The 22,497-nt window shown below is 40.1% G+C and overlaps 2 protein-coding genes across 2 annotated transcripts; one reads left to right on the forward strand and one right to left on the reverse strand.

Moving 5' to 3' along the window:
* The first annotated feature begins 8,013 nt into the window (after positions 1–8,013).
* On the forward strand, positions 8,014–17,773 carry LOC140999604 (NACHT, LRR and PYD domains-containing protein 3-like). The gene is made up of 12 exons (XM_073470090.1): positions 8,014–8,084; positions 8,642–8,795; positions 9,845–11,735; positions 12,425–12,598; positions 12,834–13,007; positions 13,319–13,492; positions 13,573–13,746; positions 14,341–14,514; positions 14,996–15,169; positions 15,354–15,527; positions 16,136–16,309; positions 16,539–17,773. Exons 2-12 carry the CDS (start codon positions 8,678–8,680, stop codon positions 16,567–16,569), a joined length of 3,432 nt encoding a protein of 1,143 aa, XP_073326191.1. The 5' UTR covers positions 8,014–8,084; positions 8,642–8,677; the 3' UTR covers positions 16,570–17,773.
* An 82-nt stretch (positions 17,774–17,855) lies between these two features.
* agmat (agmatinase (putative)) lies at positions 17,856–21,945 on the reverse strand. Its single transcript, XM_073470104.1, has 7 exons — positions 21,608–21,945; positions 19,708–19,910; positions 19,478–19,526; positions 19,004–19,199; positions 18,519–18,698; positions 18,263–18,347; positions 17,856–18,176 (listed from the first exon to the last, which is right to left on the reverse strand). The coding sequence occupies exons 1-7, from the start codon at positions 21,898–21,900 to the stop codon at positions 18,103–18,105; spliced, it is 1,080 nt and encodes a 359-aa protein (XP_073326205.1). The 5' UTR covers positions 21,901–21,945; the 3' UTR covers positions 17,856–18,102.
* Positions 21,946–22,497: the final 552 nt, after the last annotated feature.

The following is a 22,497-nucleotide window of genomic DNA, read 5'->3' on the forward strand; positions in this document are numbered from 1 at the left end:
CTCCCCGTAGCGCACCGAAACTTGGGACTTGGTGTGGGCTAAACGCAGTCTTGTAAAGTCACTGGGAAGTCCTGAGCTGGGATAGAGAGAGGGAGAGGAGGGAGAGAGAGAGAGAGAGAGAGAGGGAGAGAGAGAGAGAGGGAGAGAGAGAGCTGCAGGAAAAGTAAAAGGCGGAATGGAATTCAGGGAGTGCTGAAAGAGAAGACAGCTAATCCCGGTGTGGGGAGACGCCACCGCGCAGACCCATGATGGCTCCACGCATGAACACACACTGCTCACGTGCGTCCACTGCGCAGAAAACACCATTATTCTCCTCATGTTGTAAATAAAGTGTGTGTGTGTGTGTGTGTGGTGTGTGCAGGAGACACTGAGGTTTACTCAGTTACTCCACTACAAGTAAAAGTACTCCATTTATAATTTCAGAATAAAGGTACACACGCGTTCAAAGTAGGTCATTTAGACAGAATGACCCTTTTTAAAAGTTTTAATGTTTACTATAAGTATAGCAAGTGATTGAATGTAACTAAGTACTTTTACTCAAGCTACCTTATACTCCACTCCACTACACTCTGGAGGCAAATATTGTACTTTTTACTATTTGATGACTTTAGTTACAGCTACTTTTGGGTACTTTTTACAATACTGGACCTATATATACGTAAGTATAGAAAGTAACTAAATACATTTGCCAGGTATTGTATGTAAGTACAATTTTTGTCTGGCTATGGTACTAAATATTGAACCTTTTACCTTTTTATTAAATATACTCCACTACAAGTTAAAGTACTCTGTTCATTATTTCAGAATAAAGGTACGTAAAGTAGGTAAGTGTTCAAAGTAGGTCATTAAGCAGAATGACCCTTTTCAAAGTTTTGGTATTTGCTTTAAGTATAGGAAGTGATGGAATGTAACTAAGTACTTTTACTCAGGTACTGTACTGAAATACAAATTTGAGGTACTTCACTTGAGTATTTCCATTTTCTGCTACTTCATACTTCCACTCCACTTCATTCTGGAGGCAAATATTGTAATTCAACTCACAACAGTTACTAGTTACTTTTCAGATTACATGCTGATTATTTGAACACAATATCTGTACATTTACTCAAGTATGACTTTTGGGTACTTTGTACAACTCTTGACCTATGTATACGTAAGTATACAAAGTAACTAAGTACATTTGCTAAGGTATTGTACGTGAGTACAGTTTCAGCCAGTCTATGGAACCAAATATTGAATTTTATGGCAGTGGTGGAAGTATTGACACCTTCTACTTCAGTAAAAATAGCTCCACGTTGTAGAAATACTCCACTACAAGTAAAAGTACTCCATTCATAATTTCAGAATAAAGGTACACAAGTGTCAGCATGGACTTTATTGAAATTCAGAGTAGGTCATTAGACAGAATGACCCCTTTCAAAGTTTTATATTTTACTTTAAGTATAGGAATTGATGGAATGTAACTAAGTACTTTTACTCAAGTACTGTACTGAAATACAATTTCGAGCTACTTGTACTTTACTTTAGCATTTCCATTTTCTGGTATTTTATACTTCCACTCCACTACATTTTGGAGGCAAACATTGTGCTTTTATTAACTACAGTTACTAGTTACTTTTCAGATTACATGCTGTATCAGAGTCAAGTGACTGCATGTTTATATTAACTTGTTTATTGACAATCATTAAAAAAACAGATTCAATAATCAGATAAAGTATAAATAGCAGATCCGTTAACTGGTTGACCCAGAGTATCAGTATCACATACATACATGAAAATACATGTATAATTTACTTTTACTTTTGATACTTAAGTACATTTAATATCAGATACTTTTTACTCAAGTATTATATGAGCGTATATGAGAATGACTTTCACTTTTACCAAAGTAACATTCGAACACTATATCTTTACTTATACTCAAGTATGTCTTTTGGGTACTTTATACAACAGTGAGTATAGGCCTAAAGATACGCAAGTATAGAAAGTAACTAAGTACATTTACTCAAGTAGTGTACTTAAGTACAATTTTGAGCCTGTCTATGGTAGCCTACTAAATATTGAGTTTATCGCAGTGGTAATAAAGTAAGTAATACCACGTTGTTAAAATACTCCACTACAAGTAAAAGTCCTGCATTCATAATTTCAGAATAAAGTAACTAGTCCGATTACTCAAGTACTGTACTAAAGTAATTATGAGGAAGGCTACTTGTACTGTATTTGAGTATTCCCATTTTCTGCTACTTTATATTACTGCTTCATTACATCTTGAGAGCCAACATTGGACTTTATACTCTACTCAGTTTCTTTGGCAACATTAGTTACTAGTTACTTTGCAAATTTAGATTGTTAATACAAAATATATGTCAACAAATGAATTGTTGATTACTTTTACTTACATTTGTTACTGTACTACATTTGTGTTTTTACTTTAGTATTTTATTTTTACGCAGGACTTTTACTTGTATGCAAGTATTTGTAATCTGGTATTGCTACTTTTTACTTAAGTTCTTAGTACTTTCCCCACTGTATACTGTATATTTAGGCCATTATTGGACTATAACTTGTGATGTATTAACCTAAAATGCATTAATTGTTGCCAAGGTGGAGCTGATTACATAACGCATCATATTTTTATAAACAAAGCAGGAAGTTAATGTGCAATATCTTTATCTGGAAAGTAATCAGTAACTATCTCTGTCAAGATAAGGTCACGGTTTATCTGAAAGATCCAGCTCAACAAACTTTATAAGTCAACCAAAGAAGACGAGATCTGATCCTCAGAGATCTGTCCTTTTCATTTGCCCGCTTCATGCCTGTAGAGTACTTTTCATGCCCTCGAGGCCCATTTCTTTCAAAGTCCTGCCTCGCATTCCCTGAAACATAGTCCCACTTCACTCAGTGTTTTACTTAACAAAATTAATGGCAATTAAATGCTTTTATGGTCAGCTCATGATCATTAACAGACTGAGATCCCTTTATTTTGGCTGAAAATAGAAGTGTTCTTGCAGACTTCATTAAAAAGGTATCGCCCCAGCTAGACACAGTATACTTGAGCATTAAGTGCCCTCTACTGGTGTTAGAAGAGGCACTACACCGAGGACTGAACTGACTTCTTCATGCAGTTGATACAAAGGGCCAACTCAAGAATCAACTAAAATTAGAAACACAATTAACTGTCCAAAAATAAAGCCACATGCAGAAACATGTGTCAGGACTGAAGTCAGGAGCTGTGTGGAGGCCTGTGTGTCTGTGTCCATTCATTTTGTAAAGAGCGGTCTGTAACACTCAGAGATGTGAGAGAGCAGCTGTTTGCTAATTAAAAGCTCAAACCCTGAATAGAAATAGCGAGGAGCTGGTCTTATTTGCTCACCAAAATAGGCTCAACAGGAGACGACCACAATGGGCTTATCACGATGGGATGGTGTGGGATGAACGTAGCACCTGTGAGGTCTAATTAGACGACAAAGGATGTGTCATAAGAAATCAAGTTTAAATGTTGATATAACTGATATATGATCGGATATGTAACACATATATAATGATAATGTCCATGTATGTCTCACACATGTATGCTCATAGATTTGTTGTAGCTAAAAGCAGCAATGGAATGTAACTTATTACATTTATTCAAGTGCTGTACTTAAGTATAATTTTGAGGTGCTTGTATTTTACCGGAGTATTTCCATTTTCTGCTACTTTATACTCCACTCCACTACATTTTGATTGATAAGTTTAGTTACTAGGTACTTTGCAGATGACATGCTGCATCAGAGCCAACAAAACACTGATTTCAATAATCAGAAAAATGCTGAATGTAAATCTGATAATCGGCCGACCCATAGTTTAGATTATGTGCCAACATGTAAATATATGTATAACTTTACAGGACAAAGGATGTCGTTCACTGTACAGATTGTAAAGCCCACTGAGGCAATGTGATTGGGATTTTAGGCTATATAAATAAAATTGATTTGATTTTGATTTGATTTTACTTTTGCTTGTGCTTTTAATACATACATAAGGGGCAGCTGTGGCTCAGAGGTGCTGCCAATGTCTTGTTATCGGAAGGTCGCTGGTTTGATTCCTCTGGTCTGCATGTTGAAGTGTCCTTGGGCAAGATACTGAACCCCAAAACTGCTCCTGATGTGCTGGTCGGCACCTTGCATGGCAGCCATCAGTGTATCAATTACTGTAAGTCGCTTTGGACAAAAGTGTCTGCTAAATGTAAATTAAGAAAATTACTTTTGATACTGAAGCATATTTAATATCAGATACTTGAAGAATTTTAGGATCTTTGCTTTAACTTTGGGTACTTTTTACAACCCTGCATATAAACTCACCGACATCATACACATTGTTATTTTTACTGCATTCTCTTCACTTGATTCAAAGCTTTCAAACAGGCTGATGAAAACATCTGACCCAGCTACACTTCCTGGTTTTAAAGTCTGGCACAATTGATTTGTTTTTTTTTAACCTGTGTTTATTCAGGGAGGGTTCACTGAGAGCAATGCTCTCATTGTCAGGAACGCCCTGATCACATTCAGACTTGGAAGCTGCTCAGTACAACCGCAGTCTGATCTGCCCGGCCACTGGGCTGCTGCACTGAACGGTTGGGGTTGGTCAAGGGCACCTCAGTGGTGATAATGAGGGAGGGGGAAGCACCTCCTTTCACTTTCTACCACCCAGATTGATCCTTCCAGTTCAGGGAATTGAACCGCCAACCCTCTGGTTACACGCTCGCCTTACTAACCTTTAGGCTTTAATTGCTTTAAGGGACTGATATAGGGGAAAAGATGGCTACCCTGCTGGCTAATAGTAGGAAAATGGTTACCAAAATGGGGTTTGGACCTCTGTAACTGTTCACAAGATAAATCTTGGGGGTCACAAGATGGATAATAAGAGATTAAGACAAACAAAAGTCTAACTTTGTTTGTTTCTTGCAATGAGTTGATCATTTTACGCCTCTAAGAGCACTTAAATTATTGACATTTTCATGCTGAGCTGGTCACAACTGGTAACTGTATGCAGGGGATGACAAGGTATTAAAAAAAAATTATTTTTAGAGGTCACAAGCCAAAAAATTTTGAGAGCCATGCCCTTATTTCAGAGTCTGAATCACAAATAAACTGCAGGCCTCAGAGCAGCTGTATGTTCCTCTGTTCTTTTGCCTTTTCTCAAACACCGCAGAGAAATCATTTCTGCTCTTTGACTGCGAAATGCATACTGGAGGCATCTCACTGACCACAGTGGTGTGATTTAGGGACTCCTCCCTTGTCTCCTGTCAGCAGAAAAGTCCTGGAAAAACTGTGTCAAACATGTTTAGTATAAACTGTCTCAACCCATTATTATAGGTCCCGAAACCAACGCAGCATTCAACAAAATGTCGAGGATACCGCGGCATCCTCGAGTCCTGCGGACACCGGCCATTTCCTGTGTGACTCACAAACACCATCTATAGTGTAAGTCTAGTCAAGTACGCTGCTGTTTAACGAGCATGCCTGCAGTATCTGTTGCCCCAAAAAAGTCTTGATTAATCCTGTGAAGAAGACAATGTAATAAAAAAAGTCTTATTTTTCTTTATCTGAAGGTCTCTGGCTTCAGAGAGGCTCAACACATGTTGGGTAGGGAGAGTTGGATAAACTAGAGAAGCAAATAATCAAATCCAGATATCAAAGTCAAGCTTATCGAAGAGCTTTATGTCACTGCTGAGAGACGACTTCATCCATCAGGGATGATCCATCATTACATAAAGTTTAGGAGCGGTCTACAAGCACAAGCCAAATCTGATTGACGAGTCATATTCCCACATATTCAGCCATCAGCTATGACGATTAACATGTCAGATGACTCACTCTAGCACTGTGTTTTACATGAGAATAGCTGAAGCGCAGTATGTGTTGCCAAATAGAGCTAGACAGCTGGAGGAAACAGCTGTGAATATGAGCGACAGATCAGCCAAAGAATATGAAATGCTTCCGCTCTCAGTGGGGTTCAACGCCCTCGGACTCTCACACACATGAAGTTATACTGGAGGCGGACAGGCAGGAGTTTCTTCCCCTGTCTTTTATTCAGCTGATGTATATGATTCATATCCGTCCTCGTCTCCACCCTCAACTTGAGCAAATAACTTTACAGCATCACGTTTTGTTAATTAGAGGAGTTTATTGACGAAAACATGTCTGAAAATCTCCCAATGTTAAAGGTCCCTTTATCTGGATCCACACCAAAAATTCATGGGGTCTATTCTGGGCTGAGACCCATCCTCCATCCAAGCTTCATGGAAATCAGCTCAACAGTTTTTGTGTAATCGTGCTGACAAACCAACCAACAAACACGGACACGGGTGAAAACATAACCTCCTTGGCGGAGGTAAAGAGGCACTTTGAAAACATCTACTTCCTCCACTGACCTGGGTGAAGAAACATCTGGGTTCTCCCTGCAAATGTTGTTGAGCTAAAGTCACTTTACTTTTTTCTAATTTTTTTGAATATTATATACCCAATAATATTGATTTTACATTTTATTTTTATTTCCTCTAGGCTGAATATCAACTTTTTTTCTCTCTAAACGGCATCAGTGGGCTTCCATAACATCCTCCCCCCTTTGAACTGTCCAAGTGTGTGATGGTCCCACAGTCAGCAGCATCGGGTTTGATACGTTCTGATACGAAAATGGCTTCCCATGGACATGAACATGAAGTCTCTTTCTTTCTCCCTCTCTCACAGAAATGACGTTAGCCATTTTAGAGACCCCCACAAAGCTAAGGTTATAACTTGAACCCTGCTAAAGACTCATCTGGATCTGAACTTGAGGAGGTCAGAGAGTGGATTTTACATTAACACACAAAAACTGATATTATATCAAATACGTTTTCTCATTGGCTAGTAAACCCGCTTCATGCCTGTAGAGTACTTTTCCCCTTACTGGCATTTCTGAAACTTAGTTCCACACCACTCAACTTTTCTCTTAATAAATTAAAGGCAGTCAAATCTTTTAATAAAAAGCTCCTGGTCATTAGAGGACTGAGATACCCTTGTTCTGGAAGAAAAGAGCACTGCTGTTCCCGACTCCATTAAAATTGACCTCTTTAGCTCAACTCGCTGAGACTGAGCATTGAGTGCCCTCTACTGGAGTTAGAAGGGGAATAACAGACTAAAATTAATTCTCTATGCAGTGGATACAAAGGATACAAATCACGTATCAAGTATCAACAGAAACACAACAAACTGTGTTCTTGCTGAAATATATAATGTAAACTCCTCAGAGCACACCTTAAACACACATTTCAAAACAAATGTTCCTTATGAAGCTGAGATATCCTGACATTTAGTCCCTGATATGTGTCCAGAACACTAGATCCTACATTTCCCATAATGCCGTGTCTTTAAACTGTGTCTTTTGTCTGATAAATGCCTGTGTATTTCACTTCCTGCTTGTCCCCAGTTTTTATAGCAGACTTTTCATTATGAATTCTCCAATCTGAAGCCGAGATAACCACGATGCATTAGACTTTGGAACGATCCGACTGACGCAAGAGCTTTTATTGTGAATGGCTTTCTTTATTGCAGTCATTATGGAAAGTAAAAAATTACCGGGCCTGTCTTATCTCAATAGAATGACACAGCATGATAACCCACAGCACGCATATTGGAAATAATCCTTCTTAGGTGGAGCTGCCAGTTCATGTTTGATTTGCTGAAATGTGAAGACAAGAGTTTGCTTAACAAACACGAGCTCAGAGTTTCAGATGGTTCAACTAATTAATAGAGAAGTAATGAGTCTACTGTTTAGTTCTTCTTGACTGTCACAACAATTCAAAATTAAAAGTTTTAATTTGGTTTGTCAATGCTCATAGACACATTGTGTAAAAAAGCTATTCTGTGTGAGCAACACACACACAGAGAGAGAGAGAGAGAGAGAGAGAGAGAGAGAGAGAGATCAATTCAACTGACTTCCTGTAAATGGAGATGGGAGGAGACAACACTGACCATGTGATCCAGGCGCATGAAAACAAGGAAGCTGAAGAGGTTCAGTGAGTCAGTTCAGACTCTGTTGAGTCAACTGAAGACTGAGGCAGAGTGAGTGTTAACATTTTTATAATTTTACTGTCAAAATCTCTGAGTCTGTTTCCTCCGTGTGGACTGTTGTGGAAGGAAATGTTAGAATGAAGTGTGATTCATTTGTAGCTACAAAGTCATGATTGACATTAAAGAAAAGAAAAGAAAAGAGTGTGGCCAGGTTTCATTACTGCATAGTGTGACCTGTGACACGACTGTGTCGTAGTCTCTTCGTGTGCCACAATTATTTGGACCAAATCCAAACTCTTAAAAACCTTAAATAACCCAATCTAAACTGGTCAAAGTGACTGTAAATTACATCATCGGCTCGCTTTAATGGAAGGATTTATTGTGAAGTAGCTGCAGGAAGTGTTGAGTTTGTATGAATGACAAACTACAGGCACATCAGTTCATGTTTAATAAGACAGAATATTTATGAAAGCATTATTTTTTACTACAAACTGAATGTTGAATTCAGACAGAAAGGTATCAACAATTTCAAAGTTCTCTGTGACCAGCTGAGGCTCTAGACAGTGTTTGCCCAATTTGGATGTTTAATAATCAATTTGTTTCTTTAGAGGAGCATCTGTCCTGCTTTGGATAAGGACATCCTGATGGATCCAGTTGGTTGTGCAGACAGTGCATCACCTCAAACTGGGACCAGTCTGCTTCATCAGAAGACTCCTTCTGCCCCCAGTGAACAAGAACTGGACTGCGGACAGCACTGTAAAAGTAAGACTGTACATCTAGCCTGCTACATTTCATTACATGTTGTTTATAAGTGCCATCAACCATGTGGCATACATCAGCCTCATCAAATTAGCTGAACGGCTCGTGCTACATTAAGTTTTCCAGCAAACAGCCGTGAATTTTTTGAGTGGCAGCTGTGCCCCCATCATGGTTTGAACCATTCTCATTGGTAGGCAAGTACCAGTGACTTGAATTGGTTTCAAGAGTCTTCAGTAGCCAGTGAAGGGTACAGAGGGGCGGTGTAGAGACTGTGGGTAAGGTGGGCTGGCAGATGCAAGCTGACCAACCAGGAGTAAGTTGCAGTAGTGTAGCCACAAGTTGACAAGATCATCCTTGGGGAGGAAACAGTTCTGAGCTGTTACCAGGGCCGTAGCCAGGTTTTTAGAAACACTGAGGTGAAGTTAGGCTAGGGGGGCCCAAAGAAAATTTTGAAGACTGTAGTATAAATCTATGCATTTTTATGCATTTTGAGAGCAACGATAATCACTAAGGAGATAATGTAAGATCAGGAAAAATTGGACTAGAATTCAATTCAAGTCACAAATATGGCCAATTTTGAAAAATTTCTAATTGAAATCACCTCCACTGTCAAACAAATTGAGTAGAGGAGCACAACGTCAGTAACTGTGCTTTTTGGAGCCATGAACACTTCTTACCGGATGCCCTGGAGCCGGCTTGTAATTTATTTCTTTTTTACTTTTGGGCCTGGCTGTTGCAGAGATTTCCAGCACTTTGTGAGTTGTACTGTTGAAAGAAAACTGGTCTACTTCTAAAGTCTATCAGATATCGCCAAGACCTGAACATATTTTGTATTATTTGATCAGTAGATCAGTGTTGAATATTGCTGGGAAGAAGAAACAGTCACAGTGTGCTGCCTCTGCTGTCAATCGAACATGTACAGCAACAACTGAACTTCATAACCTGGACTTCGTCATATATTCTTAAAATGATCGCCTTGTACTGGTAATGAAAATACTCACCAGATTGTCAAATTTCCTTTCTTTTTTCTCGCAATTTTTTCCCTTTTTTAGTGAGTCATGCTCTGCAGGAGGTTTTTGAAGAACATAAGCTCAGTCTGAGGAGGAGGTATGAATGTGTGACTGAAGGAACTGATGAAACAGGAAGTGGATCCCTCCTCAACAGCATCTACACTGAGCTCCTCATCACAGAGGGACACAGCAAAGTGGTTAATACCCAACATGAGACGAGGCAGCTTGAGACAGCTTCCGAGACACCTTCCGAGACACCTTCCGAGACACCTTCTGAGACAGCTTCCGAGACACCTTCTGAGACAGCTTCCGAGACAGCTTCTGAGACAGCTTCCAAGACAGCTTCCGAGACCCTCCATGACACTCCAATCAAGTGCCACGACATCTTTAAAGCCCAGCCTGACCAACAGAAATGCATCAGAGTCGTTCTAACGAACGGCGTTGCTGGCGTTGGAAAAACCTTCTCAGTGCAGAAGTACGCTCTGGACTGGGCGGAGGGCTTGGAAAACAAAGAAGTCAGTCTGGTGGTTCCGCTTTCGTTCAGGGAGTTGAACTTGATCAGAGATGAGCAGTACAGTCTTCTCATGCTGCTCCATGTTTTCCACCCAGCATTGCAGAAGGTCACAGCAGAGCAACTCGCTGTCTGTAAACCTTTGTTCATCTTTGACGGCCTGGAAGAAAGCAAATTTTCACTGGATTTCCACAACAATGAGGTCGTGTCTGATGTCACACAGAAGTCATCAGTCAACGTGCTGTTGACCAACCTTATCAAAGGGGATCTGCTTCCCTCGGCTCTGGTCTGGATAACTTCCAGACCTGCAGCAGCCAGTCAGATCCCTCCTACATGTGTTGACAGGGTAACTGAAGTGCAAGGCTTTACTGATGCCCAGAAGGAGGAGTACTTCAGGAGACGATTTAGTGATGAAGAGCTGTCCAGCAGTATCATCTCACATGTCAAGGCATCTAAGAGCCTCAACATCATGTGTCTAACCCCAGTCTTCTGCTGGATCACTGCCACAGTTCTGGAGCACATGTTGGCTACAGACCAGAGAGGAGAGCTGCCCAAGACCACGACTGACCTGTACTCACACTTCCTGTTGGTTCAGACAAAGAGGAAGAAGCAGAAGTATGATGATGGACGCGAGACGAGTCCACAGGAGCTGACGAAGGTTGATAAGGAAGTTCTTCTGAAGCTGGGGAGGCTGGCATTTGAACATCTGGAGAAAGGAAACATGATGTTCTACCGAGAAGACCTGGAGCAGTTTGGTCCTGATGTCACAGAGGCCTTGGTGCACACAAGAGAGTGTCTGATCTTCCAGAAACCAGTCTACTGGTTTGTTCATGGAGTTCAGGAGTTTCTGGCTGCAGTCTACATGTTCCACTGTTACACAAATGGGAACACAACAACACTGAAGGATTTCTTGAAAGATTGGGATGATGATAATAATGACAGGGACAATGACCACTATTTAGCCCTGGATAACTTCCTGTATAGCAACTTGGAGAAGTCTCTCAAAAGCAAAAATGGCCACTTGGACCTGTTTGTCCGCTTCCTTTATGGCCTCTCTCTGAAGTCCAGCCAGAGGCTCTTTGGAGGACTTCTGGTTCGGACAGAGGAGAGTCCAGAAATCATCCAGAGAGCCACCAACAACCTAAAAAACAAGAAGTCAAGCACTTCTCCTGACAGAAGCATCAACATCTTCCACTGTCTGATGGAGATGAATGACCACTCAGTTCATGTGGGGATCCAAGAGTTCCTGAAGTCAGAGAACAGGTCAGAGAAGAAGCTCTCCGAGATCCACTGCTCAGCTCTGGCCAACATGCTGCAGATGTCAGCGGAGGTTCTGGATGAGTTCCGCCTCGGAGAGTGCAACACAACAATGGAGGGACGATGGAGACTGATTCCAGCAGTGAAGAACTGCAGAAAGGCTGTGTTAGTCCAGATGTGGTTATTATCATTATGTTATTTAAGCATGCTTTGACATTTGGACAGGAGGAGCTCAAGTTTCAAACCACAAAACCTGTAATCAGTGGCTGACCAAATCATGCTGACCAGCTGAGCTACAGCCTCTCATGTAAAAGGATAAGTTCACCAAAAATGAAAAAAAAAAACATTGGTCATTATCTACTCACCCCAATGCCAATGGTGGGTTTCATAGTCAACAAAACGTATCAGGAGCTTCACAGTAAAACAGTGTTTCTCAGCTACAGCCATTAACTTTTGGTGTAGATCAAGATAAAGGGACTAGTGTTTTCAATATTTTCACTTCAAAAATCAGGGGTATTTAGGTGGCTGGTTTCTTTGAGTGAGTACAATTTGATGCAGATCCAAATAAAAAAAATATGGATCTAGTGGATTTAAATATGCTTTATTTGATATTGGACCAGGCTTGATTGAATTAAAGGACTGTACTACTGAGGGCCATTCTTGTTTTTTATGAATGTTTTATGGACTATGAAACTTCATCCTATTTTTCACTGGCATGAGGGTGCGTATTTTGAATTTTCATCTTGGGTGAACTAATCCTTTAATGTGACTTTTGGTGCAAAATGAACAATCAATTTTTTATACAGAAGTGTCAGATTTTATCATTTTAAGTTTTCTATTCTCTCTCATTACAGACTTGGTTCAGTTGAACTGTCAGAGACTCATTGTGAAATCATTGCCTCAGCTCTGAAGTCCAACCCCTCCCATCTGAGAGTGCTGGACCTGTCTAACACCAACCTGCAGGACTCAGGAGTGAAGCTGTTGGCTGGAGGACTGGAGAGTCCAAACTGTAAACTTGAGAATCTGGAGTCAGTTCATGTATTTTTCTTTCACACAATTTGCATATAAAACTTACATACTTTTACATAGGTAAAGTTTTGAATACAGGACTTTTACTTGTCCAGGAGAAGTGTTTTATTAGAGCCCTTACTGTAGTAAATGATCTGAATACATCTTCCAACAATAAGCTACACATTTACAACCTAAACACTTCTGATTAGAACATAGATGGATTTTTATCTACATCCTTTACTCTTTATACAGATTGTCTCTCTGCAGTGTGTCAGAGATCTGCTGTGCTTCTCTGGCCTCAGCTCTGAAGTCCAACCACTCCCATCTGAGAGTGCTGGACCTGAGTATCAACAAGCTGCAGGACTCAGGAGTGCAGCTGTTGTCAGGTGGACTGGAGAGTCCAAACTGTAAAGTTGAGAATCTGAGGTCAGTTTATGTATTTTGCTTTCACACAATTTGTATATAATACTTAATACTTTTAGTATATTTTACTTTTAGTGTGTATTTACCACAGTAAAATACAACATATGCATCAATGCACAGGTAATGAAACCACACACATCAAATATAACAGTTAAACAATGAGAGGGAACTTTTTTTGAGAGTACTTTTACCTTTTATATTTAAAGCACAGTTTGCATATCATACTTACATACTTAAGCTACACATTTACAACCTAAGCACTTGTGATTAGATCACAGATGGATTTTTATCTACATAATTTATTCTTTATACAGATTGGCGGTCTGCGGTTTGTCCGACATCGGCTGTGCTTCTCTGGGCTCGGCTCTGAAGTCCAACCCCTCCCATCTGAGAGTGCTGGACCTGTGTAACAATGAGCTGCAGGATTCAGGAGTGAAGCAGCTGTGTGGTTTTCTGGAGAGTCCTCGCTGCAGGCTTGAGACACTGATGTGAGACAGTGGGGGAGGCTGGACAGTAGGGGAGGATGGGACGTTGTCTTCTAATGTTACATAATTTATTCTTTATTCAGATTTCAGGGCTGCAGTTTGACAGAGGTCGGCTGTGCTTCTCTGGGCTCTGCTCTGCAGTCCAACCCCTCCCATTTGAGAGAGCTGGTCCTGGGTAGTAACGAGCTGCAGGATTCAGGAGTGAAGCTGCTGTGTGATTTTCTGGCGAGTCCACACTGTAGACTGGAGAAACTGGGGTTAGTTCACTTAATTTCTGTTACTATTGTATGTCTTATATGTTTAATTAACTCCTTATTAAACCTAATTTATGTTCAATTATGTTGAATTTCCGTTGTTCATGTTTTTGTATTTCTTGTACTAAATTTTGTCCATAGTCTTTATAGACTTCTATTTCTTAAAATTTGTAAAAAATGTTATTAGTTTGAGTTTATTAATGGTTAGCATTTTAGGTAAATGCAAACATCTGTATACAGAATCTCCTCTGATATTTGTTTTAAATTGATAAGATATGTTGCTGAAGTAGGCTACAAATATTTCTTTGGTTTCTGTTCATTTCGATGTGTTTTCACAATTAGTGTCTGATTACAAACTTACAAACTTGACTGAGATCAGCAGCATGATATGAATCTGTGTTGGCATGATTTGTTTTATGGAGGTTGTAGAGACATTTGTCAGATGTCTGTAGAAGGCTGACATAATGATGGTCCATGTTAACGGAACGAAAAATTGACACTTTAATGATTAGGACATATTAATGTTAAGCTCACATTTAAATTCTGATCACATCTGAGTGAATAATAGATTGATTTTTATCTTCATCATTTATTCAGGTTGAGTGTTTGCAGTTTGTCAGAGATGTGCTGTTCTCCTCTGGCCTCAGCACTTAAGTCAAACCCATCCCATCTGAAAGAGCTGGACCTGAGTGACAATGAGCTGCTGGATTCAGGAGTAGAGCTGCTGTGTGGTTTTCTGGAGAGTCCACACTGTAGACTGGAGAAACTGAGGTCAGACATCCTTTTATTTCACATCTGTGCTAGACTAGTGTGACATGGAAGTTGTGGTTAGACTAAACTGAAGACATTGGGCTGATATTACACTAAAGATCCTTTGTTATCAGGACTCCACTATCCTGAAAGAAATATTGTAGATGTGTTTTGTTGACATTCACCCAGGCATCTTTGGAAACTTTCTGATCTTTATTTGAATCTTAAATCATTCTATCTGGGTTCCTTATTTGTGTTTGGCTGCACAACATGAGTTGGTATAGAGGGGCAAAGTCCCTCCCTTTCTGGTGGACCACCATGGGACCTTTTTTCAGAAAAAAATGTACAGTAGTGACAATTATTTTTGATCCTGTTTGAATTGACTTTATTCACATGGCGGCCGTTTTCTAAACCTTCTTTAGTTCTGAACAGAATATTAAACAAAAATGATTTTAAGCAAGAACACTGTCTTCTAAAGTGTTTTTTAAATTTTTTTATTCAGATTGTGGCGCTCCGGTATGTCACAGAACGGCTTTGCTTCTCTGGCCATTGCATTGAAGTTCAACCCCTCCTATCTGAGAGAGCTGCTGCTGAGTTACCACGAGATGCAGGATTCAGGAGTGGAGCACCTTTGTGATTTTCTGGCGAGTCCAGACTGCAGACTGGATACTCTCGGGTCAGTTCAAAGAACGTCTGTTATGTTCACTCGTTTTTAACTTTTTGTGTTTTACATTTTTTAACCTGCATCCTGTTGGGTTCAGGTGTTTTGAGTTGCCATTTCTGAACTTCTGCATTTTAAATACACTGAATAATTTCAAGCAGAAAGGTGTCTAAAGTTACATAATTTATTCTTTATTCAGACTGTCCTCCTGCAGTTTGTCAGATGTCAGCTGTGCTTCTCTGGCCTCAGCTTTGAAGTCCAACCCCTCTCATCTGAAGAACCTGGACCTGGATAGCAATGACCTGTCGGATACAAGCGTGGAGCTGCTGTGTGGTTTTCTGGAGAGTCCACAGTGTCGACTGGAGAATCTTACGTCAGTGAAAAGACTTATGTTTTATTACCAATTGAAACCTACTCCTCACCAAACTAAACTTTGGCTACAAATATATATAAGATAAAATTTACTTTTGTTCATACTTTCATGTTTCTTGTGCTAAATGCAGTGTGCAGTCACAAAAGATTTCTGCTTCTCTAATAAACTGTAGAAAATGGCCACTGTCAGTTGTATACAGAAGATCCTCTGAACTAATATTTATTTAAAAGGTGATAAACCCATGTTATTAATGATGACAGTGTCCATTATAGGCAGTCAGCACCCTGTTGCTCACGCTTGTACTCCATTGGCAAAAACGAGCAGCTGGGCATTGGTCAAAACAGTGACAGGTAGATGCATGGAGAAACAAACTAAAACCCAAAATATCTTTGTTGCATGACCCTGATGAAGAAATGCCTCCAGAAAATGAGAGAACACACTTAAGAGTGTAGTATTAGGATATCTTAGTAGACGGCAGACATGATAATAGAATGACAAAGTTACTCTACTAAGTTTAAGGAGAAGCTTGTTGATGAAGATGTTGAACTACCAGAACATCTGTGATTGGCTTATAAATTGTTTTTTATCTACATCATTTCTTTGTTCAGACTGATGTATTGCAGTTTGTCAGAGAACTGCTATGCCCACCTGGCCTCAGCTCTGAAGAGCAACCCCTCCTGTCTGGAAACCCTGGACCTGAGAGGAAACGACATCATTTATTCTGATGTAAAGCTGCTGCGGGATCATTTGCAGAATCCAAACTGTAGACTGAAGGAACTGAGGTCAGTAATGAGTTGGTTCACGCTGGTTTCAGCGGTAGTGTACTGAACACAGTCTCACAAATTTATTTTCTAGATTTCTATATCGCGATGATATCATGAATTCTTTAATCGTCCACTAAAAACATGATCCGGTGACAGCCCTCGCTGCATCACTGACCAACAGCTGATGAAGGGACCCTCTGTAAAGACTAATTTATGATTTCTCTTGTCTCTCTTCTTCTCTCATCAGATGGGATCCATGTACATATGTGATTGAATAAACACGCTGGCTGTGTTGAGAGAAGATCAGTTGTTTTGCTGATGATGCAGAGAGGTTGAAACAGCAGCATCAGCTTGTCAGTGATGCAGTCTGAAGGGCTCCGAGATCAGCTCCGCTGTCGGACACAATGTCCACCATCATCCCTTTGTGTTTCTGTAGATGTGACAGGGTGTCTGCTGCTGCTCTGTCCTACGCAGTCTCAGCGAACACATTTTCTTACATGGTATTATCACCTTGCCTTTTGACATTTATCTCATGGAGAAATAAAAGCATGGAAGCTGGCAATAGACCATATTCACACAGCGGCCATTTTCCCCTGACATCAAGGATGGGAAACTTGAATGCTAAGATAATTATGTGCTACAGGTTATCAAATATGTTGCTTTTCTTTTAAATATGGCCCGAAGTCCCTCCAGATTTTCACTTTCCACTGTTTTTGTCTGATTCCCGACTTTTAAATGACTTGCAACCTTGAACACAACAGTATGACATTTGAGCTTCCCATCCTGAGTGTGATGGCAGAGGAAAATGGCCGCCATGTGATTGCGCTATCAATCAATCAGTCAATCAAGTCATCAAATTAAGAAGAAAACTGCTTAATTATCTGGCCACCCTACTGCTAGATGTAGTTCATTCAATCACCTCCTCCACCTGAAATCTGTATATTATTTTATTTAGCCTTTTTAAATGTATTCAGATATTCTGAACCCATAAAATGCTTCTGCAGTATAGCTCTGCTTATGACAACATAACGCCACAATAACACTAATTAAAATGATTTGTCTATTATGCTTTCTGCTGCAGCTCCACCTTGTGGAATGAAGGAGAATTTCAGTCATTTTCCACAATATATTTCTAATTAATTTGTTTGTTGGGCTGTTTTTTTTTTGTTGTTTATATTTTTATGTAGGTTGGGCTGGCTTGTAAGCATGCCAGTACTGCCACAAGTTGATATGAAAAAGCAGCATCCAGCATGCATGCTTGAAGACCTCTCTAAAGCTCCAGCTATTACCTCCAACATCAGACTGTCTCACATTGTCGTTCTATCAATACCAAAGAAGTTTTGAGATTTTCCTGAGTACCAACAGCATCCTTATGCAGAACAAGGGCAGTGAAATAACTCATACATGTCAGCTACTCCACTGGGTTAGCCATAAATGTTTACAACTTTTTTAATATGTATGTACGTATATGCTTGACATACTGGATGTAACAAACAGGCCTCCACTTCAACTTGTGAGTGTCTTCCAAATGGAAAGCATTATGTGTAATGACAAATACATGGAAAAGAAGTCAAACTTGATTTATTCATTTGTTTTTTTCAACATCAACTGTAAAATGTCTTGGCACAGTGAGTTGAAAACATTGCACATAATTGTGTTCTTGAGAGTATCTAATATGTTTTTTGATAAAAACATTCAACTGAAATTGTAGAGGAATTGCCTTCTTTACTGGTTCATTCAGCAGGACATCCTGCTCATTTGGCACTTGTATTTATTGTAAACAAGGTTCTGTTCTGTGTCGTCTGTATTGATCAGAAGTATTTCACTTTTGGGAGGACGCACAACATTTCATAAAGGAGATTGGCACCAGTCAAGGCGGTGTTCCCTGTTGAGGAAAGAAATATATATAAATAATGGTTGGATTTTAACAAAATAAAAATAATTTGACGACAAAGTGTGAAAAATAAGCACCTGTGGTGTCGTAGGGAGGAGACACCTCCACTAGATCACATCCAACCAGGTTCAGACCACGGCAGCCTCGAATAATTTCGACTCCCTAGATCCAACCGAGAATAAAAGAAGTATATTAGTATTCATACGGCTGAGAAGATGAGTGCAGAAAATTCACTCCTCCTAGATGTTATATGTGTGGAACGAGTGCAGTATATTCTTAAGATGAAGACAGAAGATAATTCAGAAGGATTAAAGTCTGTTTCAGCGTGTTTACCTGTATGGGAGTGAGCCCTGCTATCTCTGGCGTGCCTGTTCCGGGGGCGAAGCCGGGGTCGAGAGCATCGATGTCAAAACTGAGATACACTGGACCGCTGCCCATCTGAGCCCTGACCTCAGCCATCAGAGGAGCCAGAGATTTGAACCAACACTCTTCCACTTGCACCACACGGAAACCCTGCACAATGTAAACACCTGGGTTGTTCATTGAAAGACAATCATTCTTTTTTTGCTTGAAACTGACACATATAAATGGATTAACACCATCTCATAGCACAAAACACACCTTGCTTACCCAGGTGTTTTAATTGTAACCTTAAATAGTTAGACATTTTTGGAAATACAATTATTCAGTTTCTTACTGAGAGTTACTTAAGCCAGCAGCCACTTATCTTAACCAGAACCACAGGGGTTCAAGTCACTGCATTTGGTCAAGTCAGCCTTATGTCATCTATAAGACCTGCAGTTTTCTAGCAGAGGTACCTGCGCACGGTTCCATTCATACGAATCTGCAGAGTAGCCTGTACCACGCAGGCCGATCTGGACCACTCTCTTACAGTCCAGCAGCCCCTCCTCCACACAACGTCTGAATGGAGTCCCGTGTCCGATTTTCTCCCCCAAGACCACGTCACTGGTGTCGGCGTGAGCATCCACATGGACCAGACCCACCGGGCCGTGCCTGGCAAATTATTACAGAATGAATACTGAATGAGGCACCAGAGCACAGTATATGAAATGTTTCCTGTCATGAGTCTGCACTCAACAACAAACAATACACAGTCTTACAGAGGTGTGGCACTTTTTTTTGTGGCACTCTGGTGTTTTTACACCGTATTCAAATTCAGTGATCCAGTTATAAAAACTTCTGCAGATTGATGACATTTTAAGGCCTTAAATTCAGATTATTGGATTTAAGACTTTTTAACACAGCAGCCCGGTGAAGCATGGCCTACTTACTTCTCAGCAACAGCTTGCAGGATTGGATATGCGATTGTGTGATCGCCACCTGCAGACAACAAAAACTCCTTTATATCTGACCGTTTTATAAGGCTATCAACAGGAGTAATAACTGAACAGACGTTGCACAGCTTGCCTTTAGTGTAATAAAAACAATTACTGATTTATCTTGACTATCTGTCTAGAAGGTAATAAATTATCTAGACATGTTTTCACTTCTCTGCAGTCACCCATAGTCAGAGGAATACAGCCGGTAGCCAGGATCTTCCTGTAGGCCTCCCTGATGCGTTTGCAGGTGTCCTTCAGGTCGTACAGATTCACATTGACGTCCCCGATATCAGCCACCATGATTGAATCATACGGTCCTGCCCTGGTGCCACTGTTGTAAGATCTCAGCAGGGCAGACTCCACTCTGATCTGCCTCGGACCAAACCTGCGGTGGAGGAGGGAATACATTTCATTTCAGCGTTGCAGCGATTTGAACCTGAAGCTGTGAAGCTGTGAACCCAGTTTTGGACTTTACTTTTACTTTAATCCTTCAAGAACATTTTCCTGCCTAGAGGCTTATTACATACTTTTACTTCTGTAAGATTTTAAATGCAGGATCTTAACTTGTAATTAAGTATTTTATGGTGTGGCAGTGGTACTTGAACACTGAAGTACTCTGTTACAATTTAAAGTAAAATAAAGTATTAGCACTACAATATACTTCTTTAGTAACTTAAAGAACCAAAAGAAAAATCTCTTATTATGCAGAATGGCCCATTTCAGAATCATATGTATTATACTGCTGGATTATGATCCGTGATGCATTAACTTGTTTATCTCTTTGAAGGAAAAATTCAACCAATATTGAAAATTCTGTCAAGTTTTAAAGTCCACAAAACATTTTCGGAGCTTCACATCAAAACAGCATCGCAGCATTCACTTTAACAACTGAAGGAGATGGGGATGTGTTTTAAATTGTAAATAAAGAGAAAAATATTAAAATTGATGACCATTGATGTGTGGTCGAACTTGTGCTGCCACTTCGCTAACACTTTTAGCTTACCAGCTACAGTGAAGATTACGGCTTTAAAAATGGTGTAAGTATCGCCTTTTCAAATCAATTTGGGATCTTGGGGCTTCTGCAAAGTTGGATTACGCTGGACGAGCTGTATGGAGCCATTTCATGTTTACTTCTTTCCATTTTAAAACAAGTCCCCATCTACTTCTGCTGTTTAGGGCAATGCTGCAACTCTGTTTCGCTGTGAAGCTCCAGAAATGTTTTGTGGACTATAAAACTTCACGTAACTTTCTGTCGACAGTAGATGGTGACTGGAATTGTCATTTTTGGGCGGACCTTTCCTTTAATGTTGCAGCTGGTAAAGAAGATGGAGATAATTTCAGCTACTTTATATATTTAATCAGTAATATACATCATGTTTAGTTTGTTGATTTATATTTTGTAATAAAAATCTGAATATGGTAAGAACAAAGTAACTAAAGCTATCAAATAATATGTTACTGGAGTAAGAATAATATCGGCATCCAAAATATGGTGGAGTGGATATGAATCATTAATAAAATGAAATATGTTGAACATTTTTTCCCAAGCAAAGTGTTTTAACCACGGACATGATCCATGTTTGATGTCAAATCAGAGTCGGCTACATTAAACTTGAACTTTCAAGTAACAATAACTCAAAATAATTACTTCATTTCACTTGAGGAGCTCCCGTCTGTCTCTGTTCAACAAAATCCAGCCGATACTGAGGCGACTAAATGGCTAAAATGTGATTTCAGTCTGTGTCAAATGTCTTTTTGTATTTTTTAAATGACAAATTACTTGTATTTTAATAAAAACACATTTTCTCACACCAGTATTTTGTGTTTTTATTTGGATATATTTGAAAAGCAAGTGTGTGTAATCTGTTATTGTTAAATATTTGTTTTAATTTGTGTTTGTGTCTGATTGTTGAGTAAAACATTTTTTAATTGGTTAAATTCTCAATGGCGATTAATGATTAACAACCCTATAATGGACAATATTAACTTGTCTTGCAGGCACATTTAGGTCTACTTATCTCCAGCATCAACAGGCCTATACTCTTTCTAACAGCAGCTGCCACAGTCAGAGGGAAACAGCACCTGGCTCCGGGTCGGTTCGAGGTCCCGGTGTCGATCGGGACGCCGACGAACGCCGCATCGAGCCCGTCCGCCGTCTCCTGGAAGGGCAGCTTGGCCATGGTGGGGATCCCCGACACCCGCGCGACAAACTCGGCGCTCGGTGGCACATTGAAGCGTTTACCTGAAGACTTTCTGTTGGGACTCACGCAGACAGACAAAGAAGTTTGCGGTGGCCGGAGAGAGAGGAAGTCCGCTGCAGACGGAGAAATAACCCGGCGGGTCACAGAGCTCAAGTGTCTCCACAGTGGAAACATGTTTGATAGTTTTAATGTGGAGCTGTGTGACCACAGAGACTTCTGCTGCTGCCTTCACCGTCTCCTCAAAGCTCGTAATGTTTAAAACTGTGTTAAAGTCCACACATTTCTGATTAAGTGGTCGTACGTTGCCCTGTTAAGTGCAGTATCTTTGATCATGACATACATGCTTACAAGTATCACAACACCCCCAGTATGCATTTGGCAGTTTTCATGTCGGGTGGTGACTTGTGGTTTTGAAAGTTCCGACCCGGTTGTGAGCGTGAAGGCAGCAGAGCATGAGTCCACTTCAGGTCAGGTGGGAGGGGCCGGCAGCTCTGCGGAAGATCATTGCTGCCAAGAGAGGAAACCAATAGGCCCACATCAGAGCGAGTGTCAGGGTCAGGGGTGAGGAAACAACTGAGAGGAGGAAGTTTGTTTTTTTTCATCATGCACTGCAAGAATAAAATTGAAATGTCAAGAAAAAAATTTGAAATGTCAAGAATAAAGTTGAAATGTTGAAGAAAAAAGTTGAAATGTTGAAGAAAAAAGTAAAAATGTTGAGGAAAAAAATGTTGGAAGATCATTGCTGCCAAGAGAGGAAACAAATAGGCCCAC

This window comes from Pagrus major, chromosome 7 (assembly GCF_040436345.1).
Source record: "Pagrus major chromosome 7, Pma_NU_1.0".
NCBI classification, from domain to species: domain Eukaryota; kingdom Metazoa; phylum Chordata; class Actinopteri; order Spariformes; family Sparidae; genus Pagrus; species Pagrus major.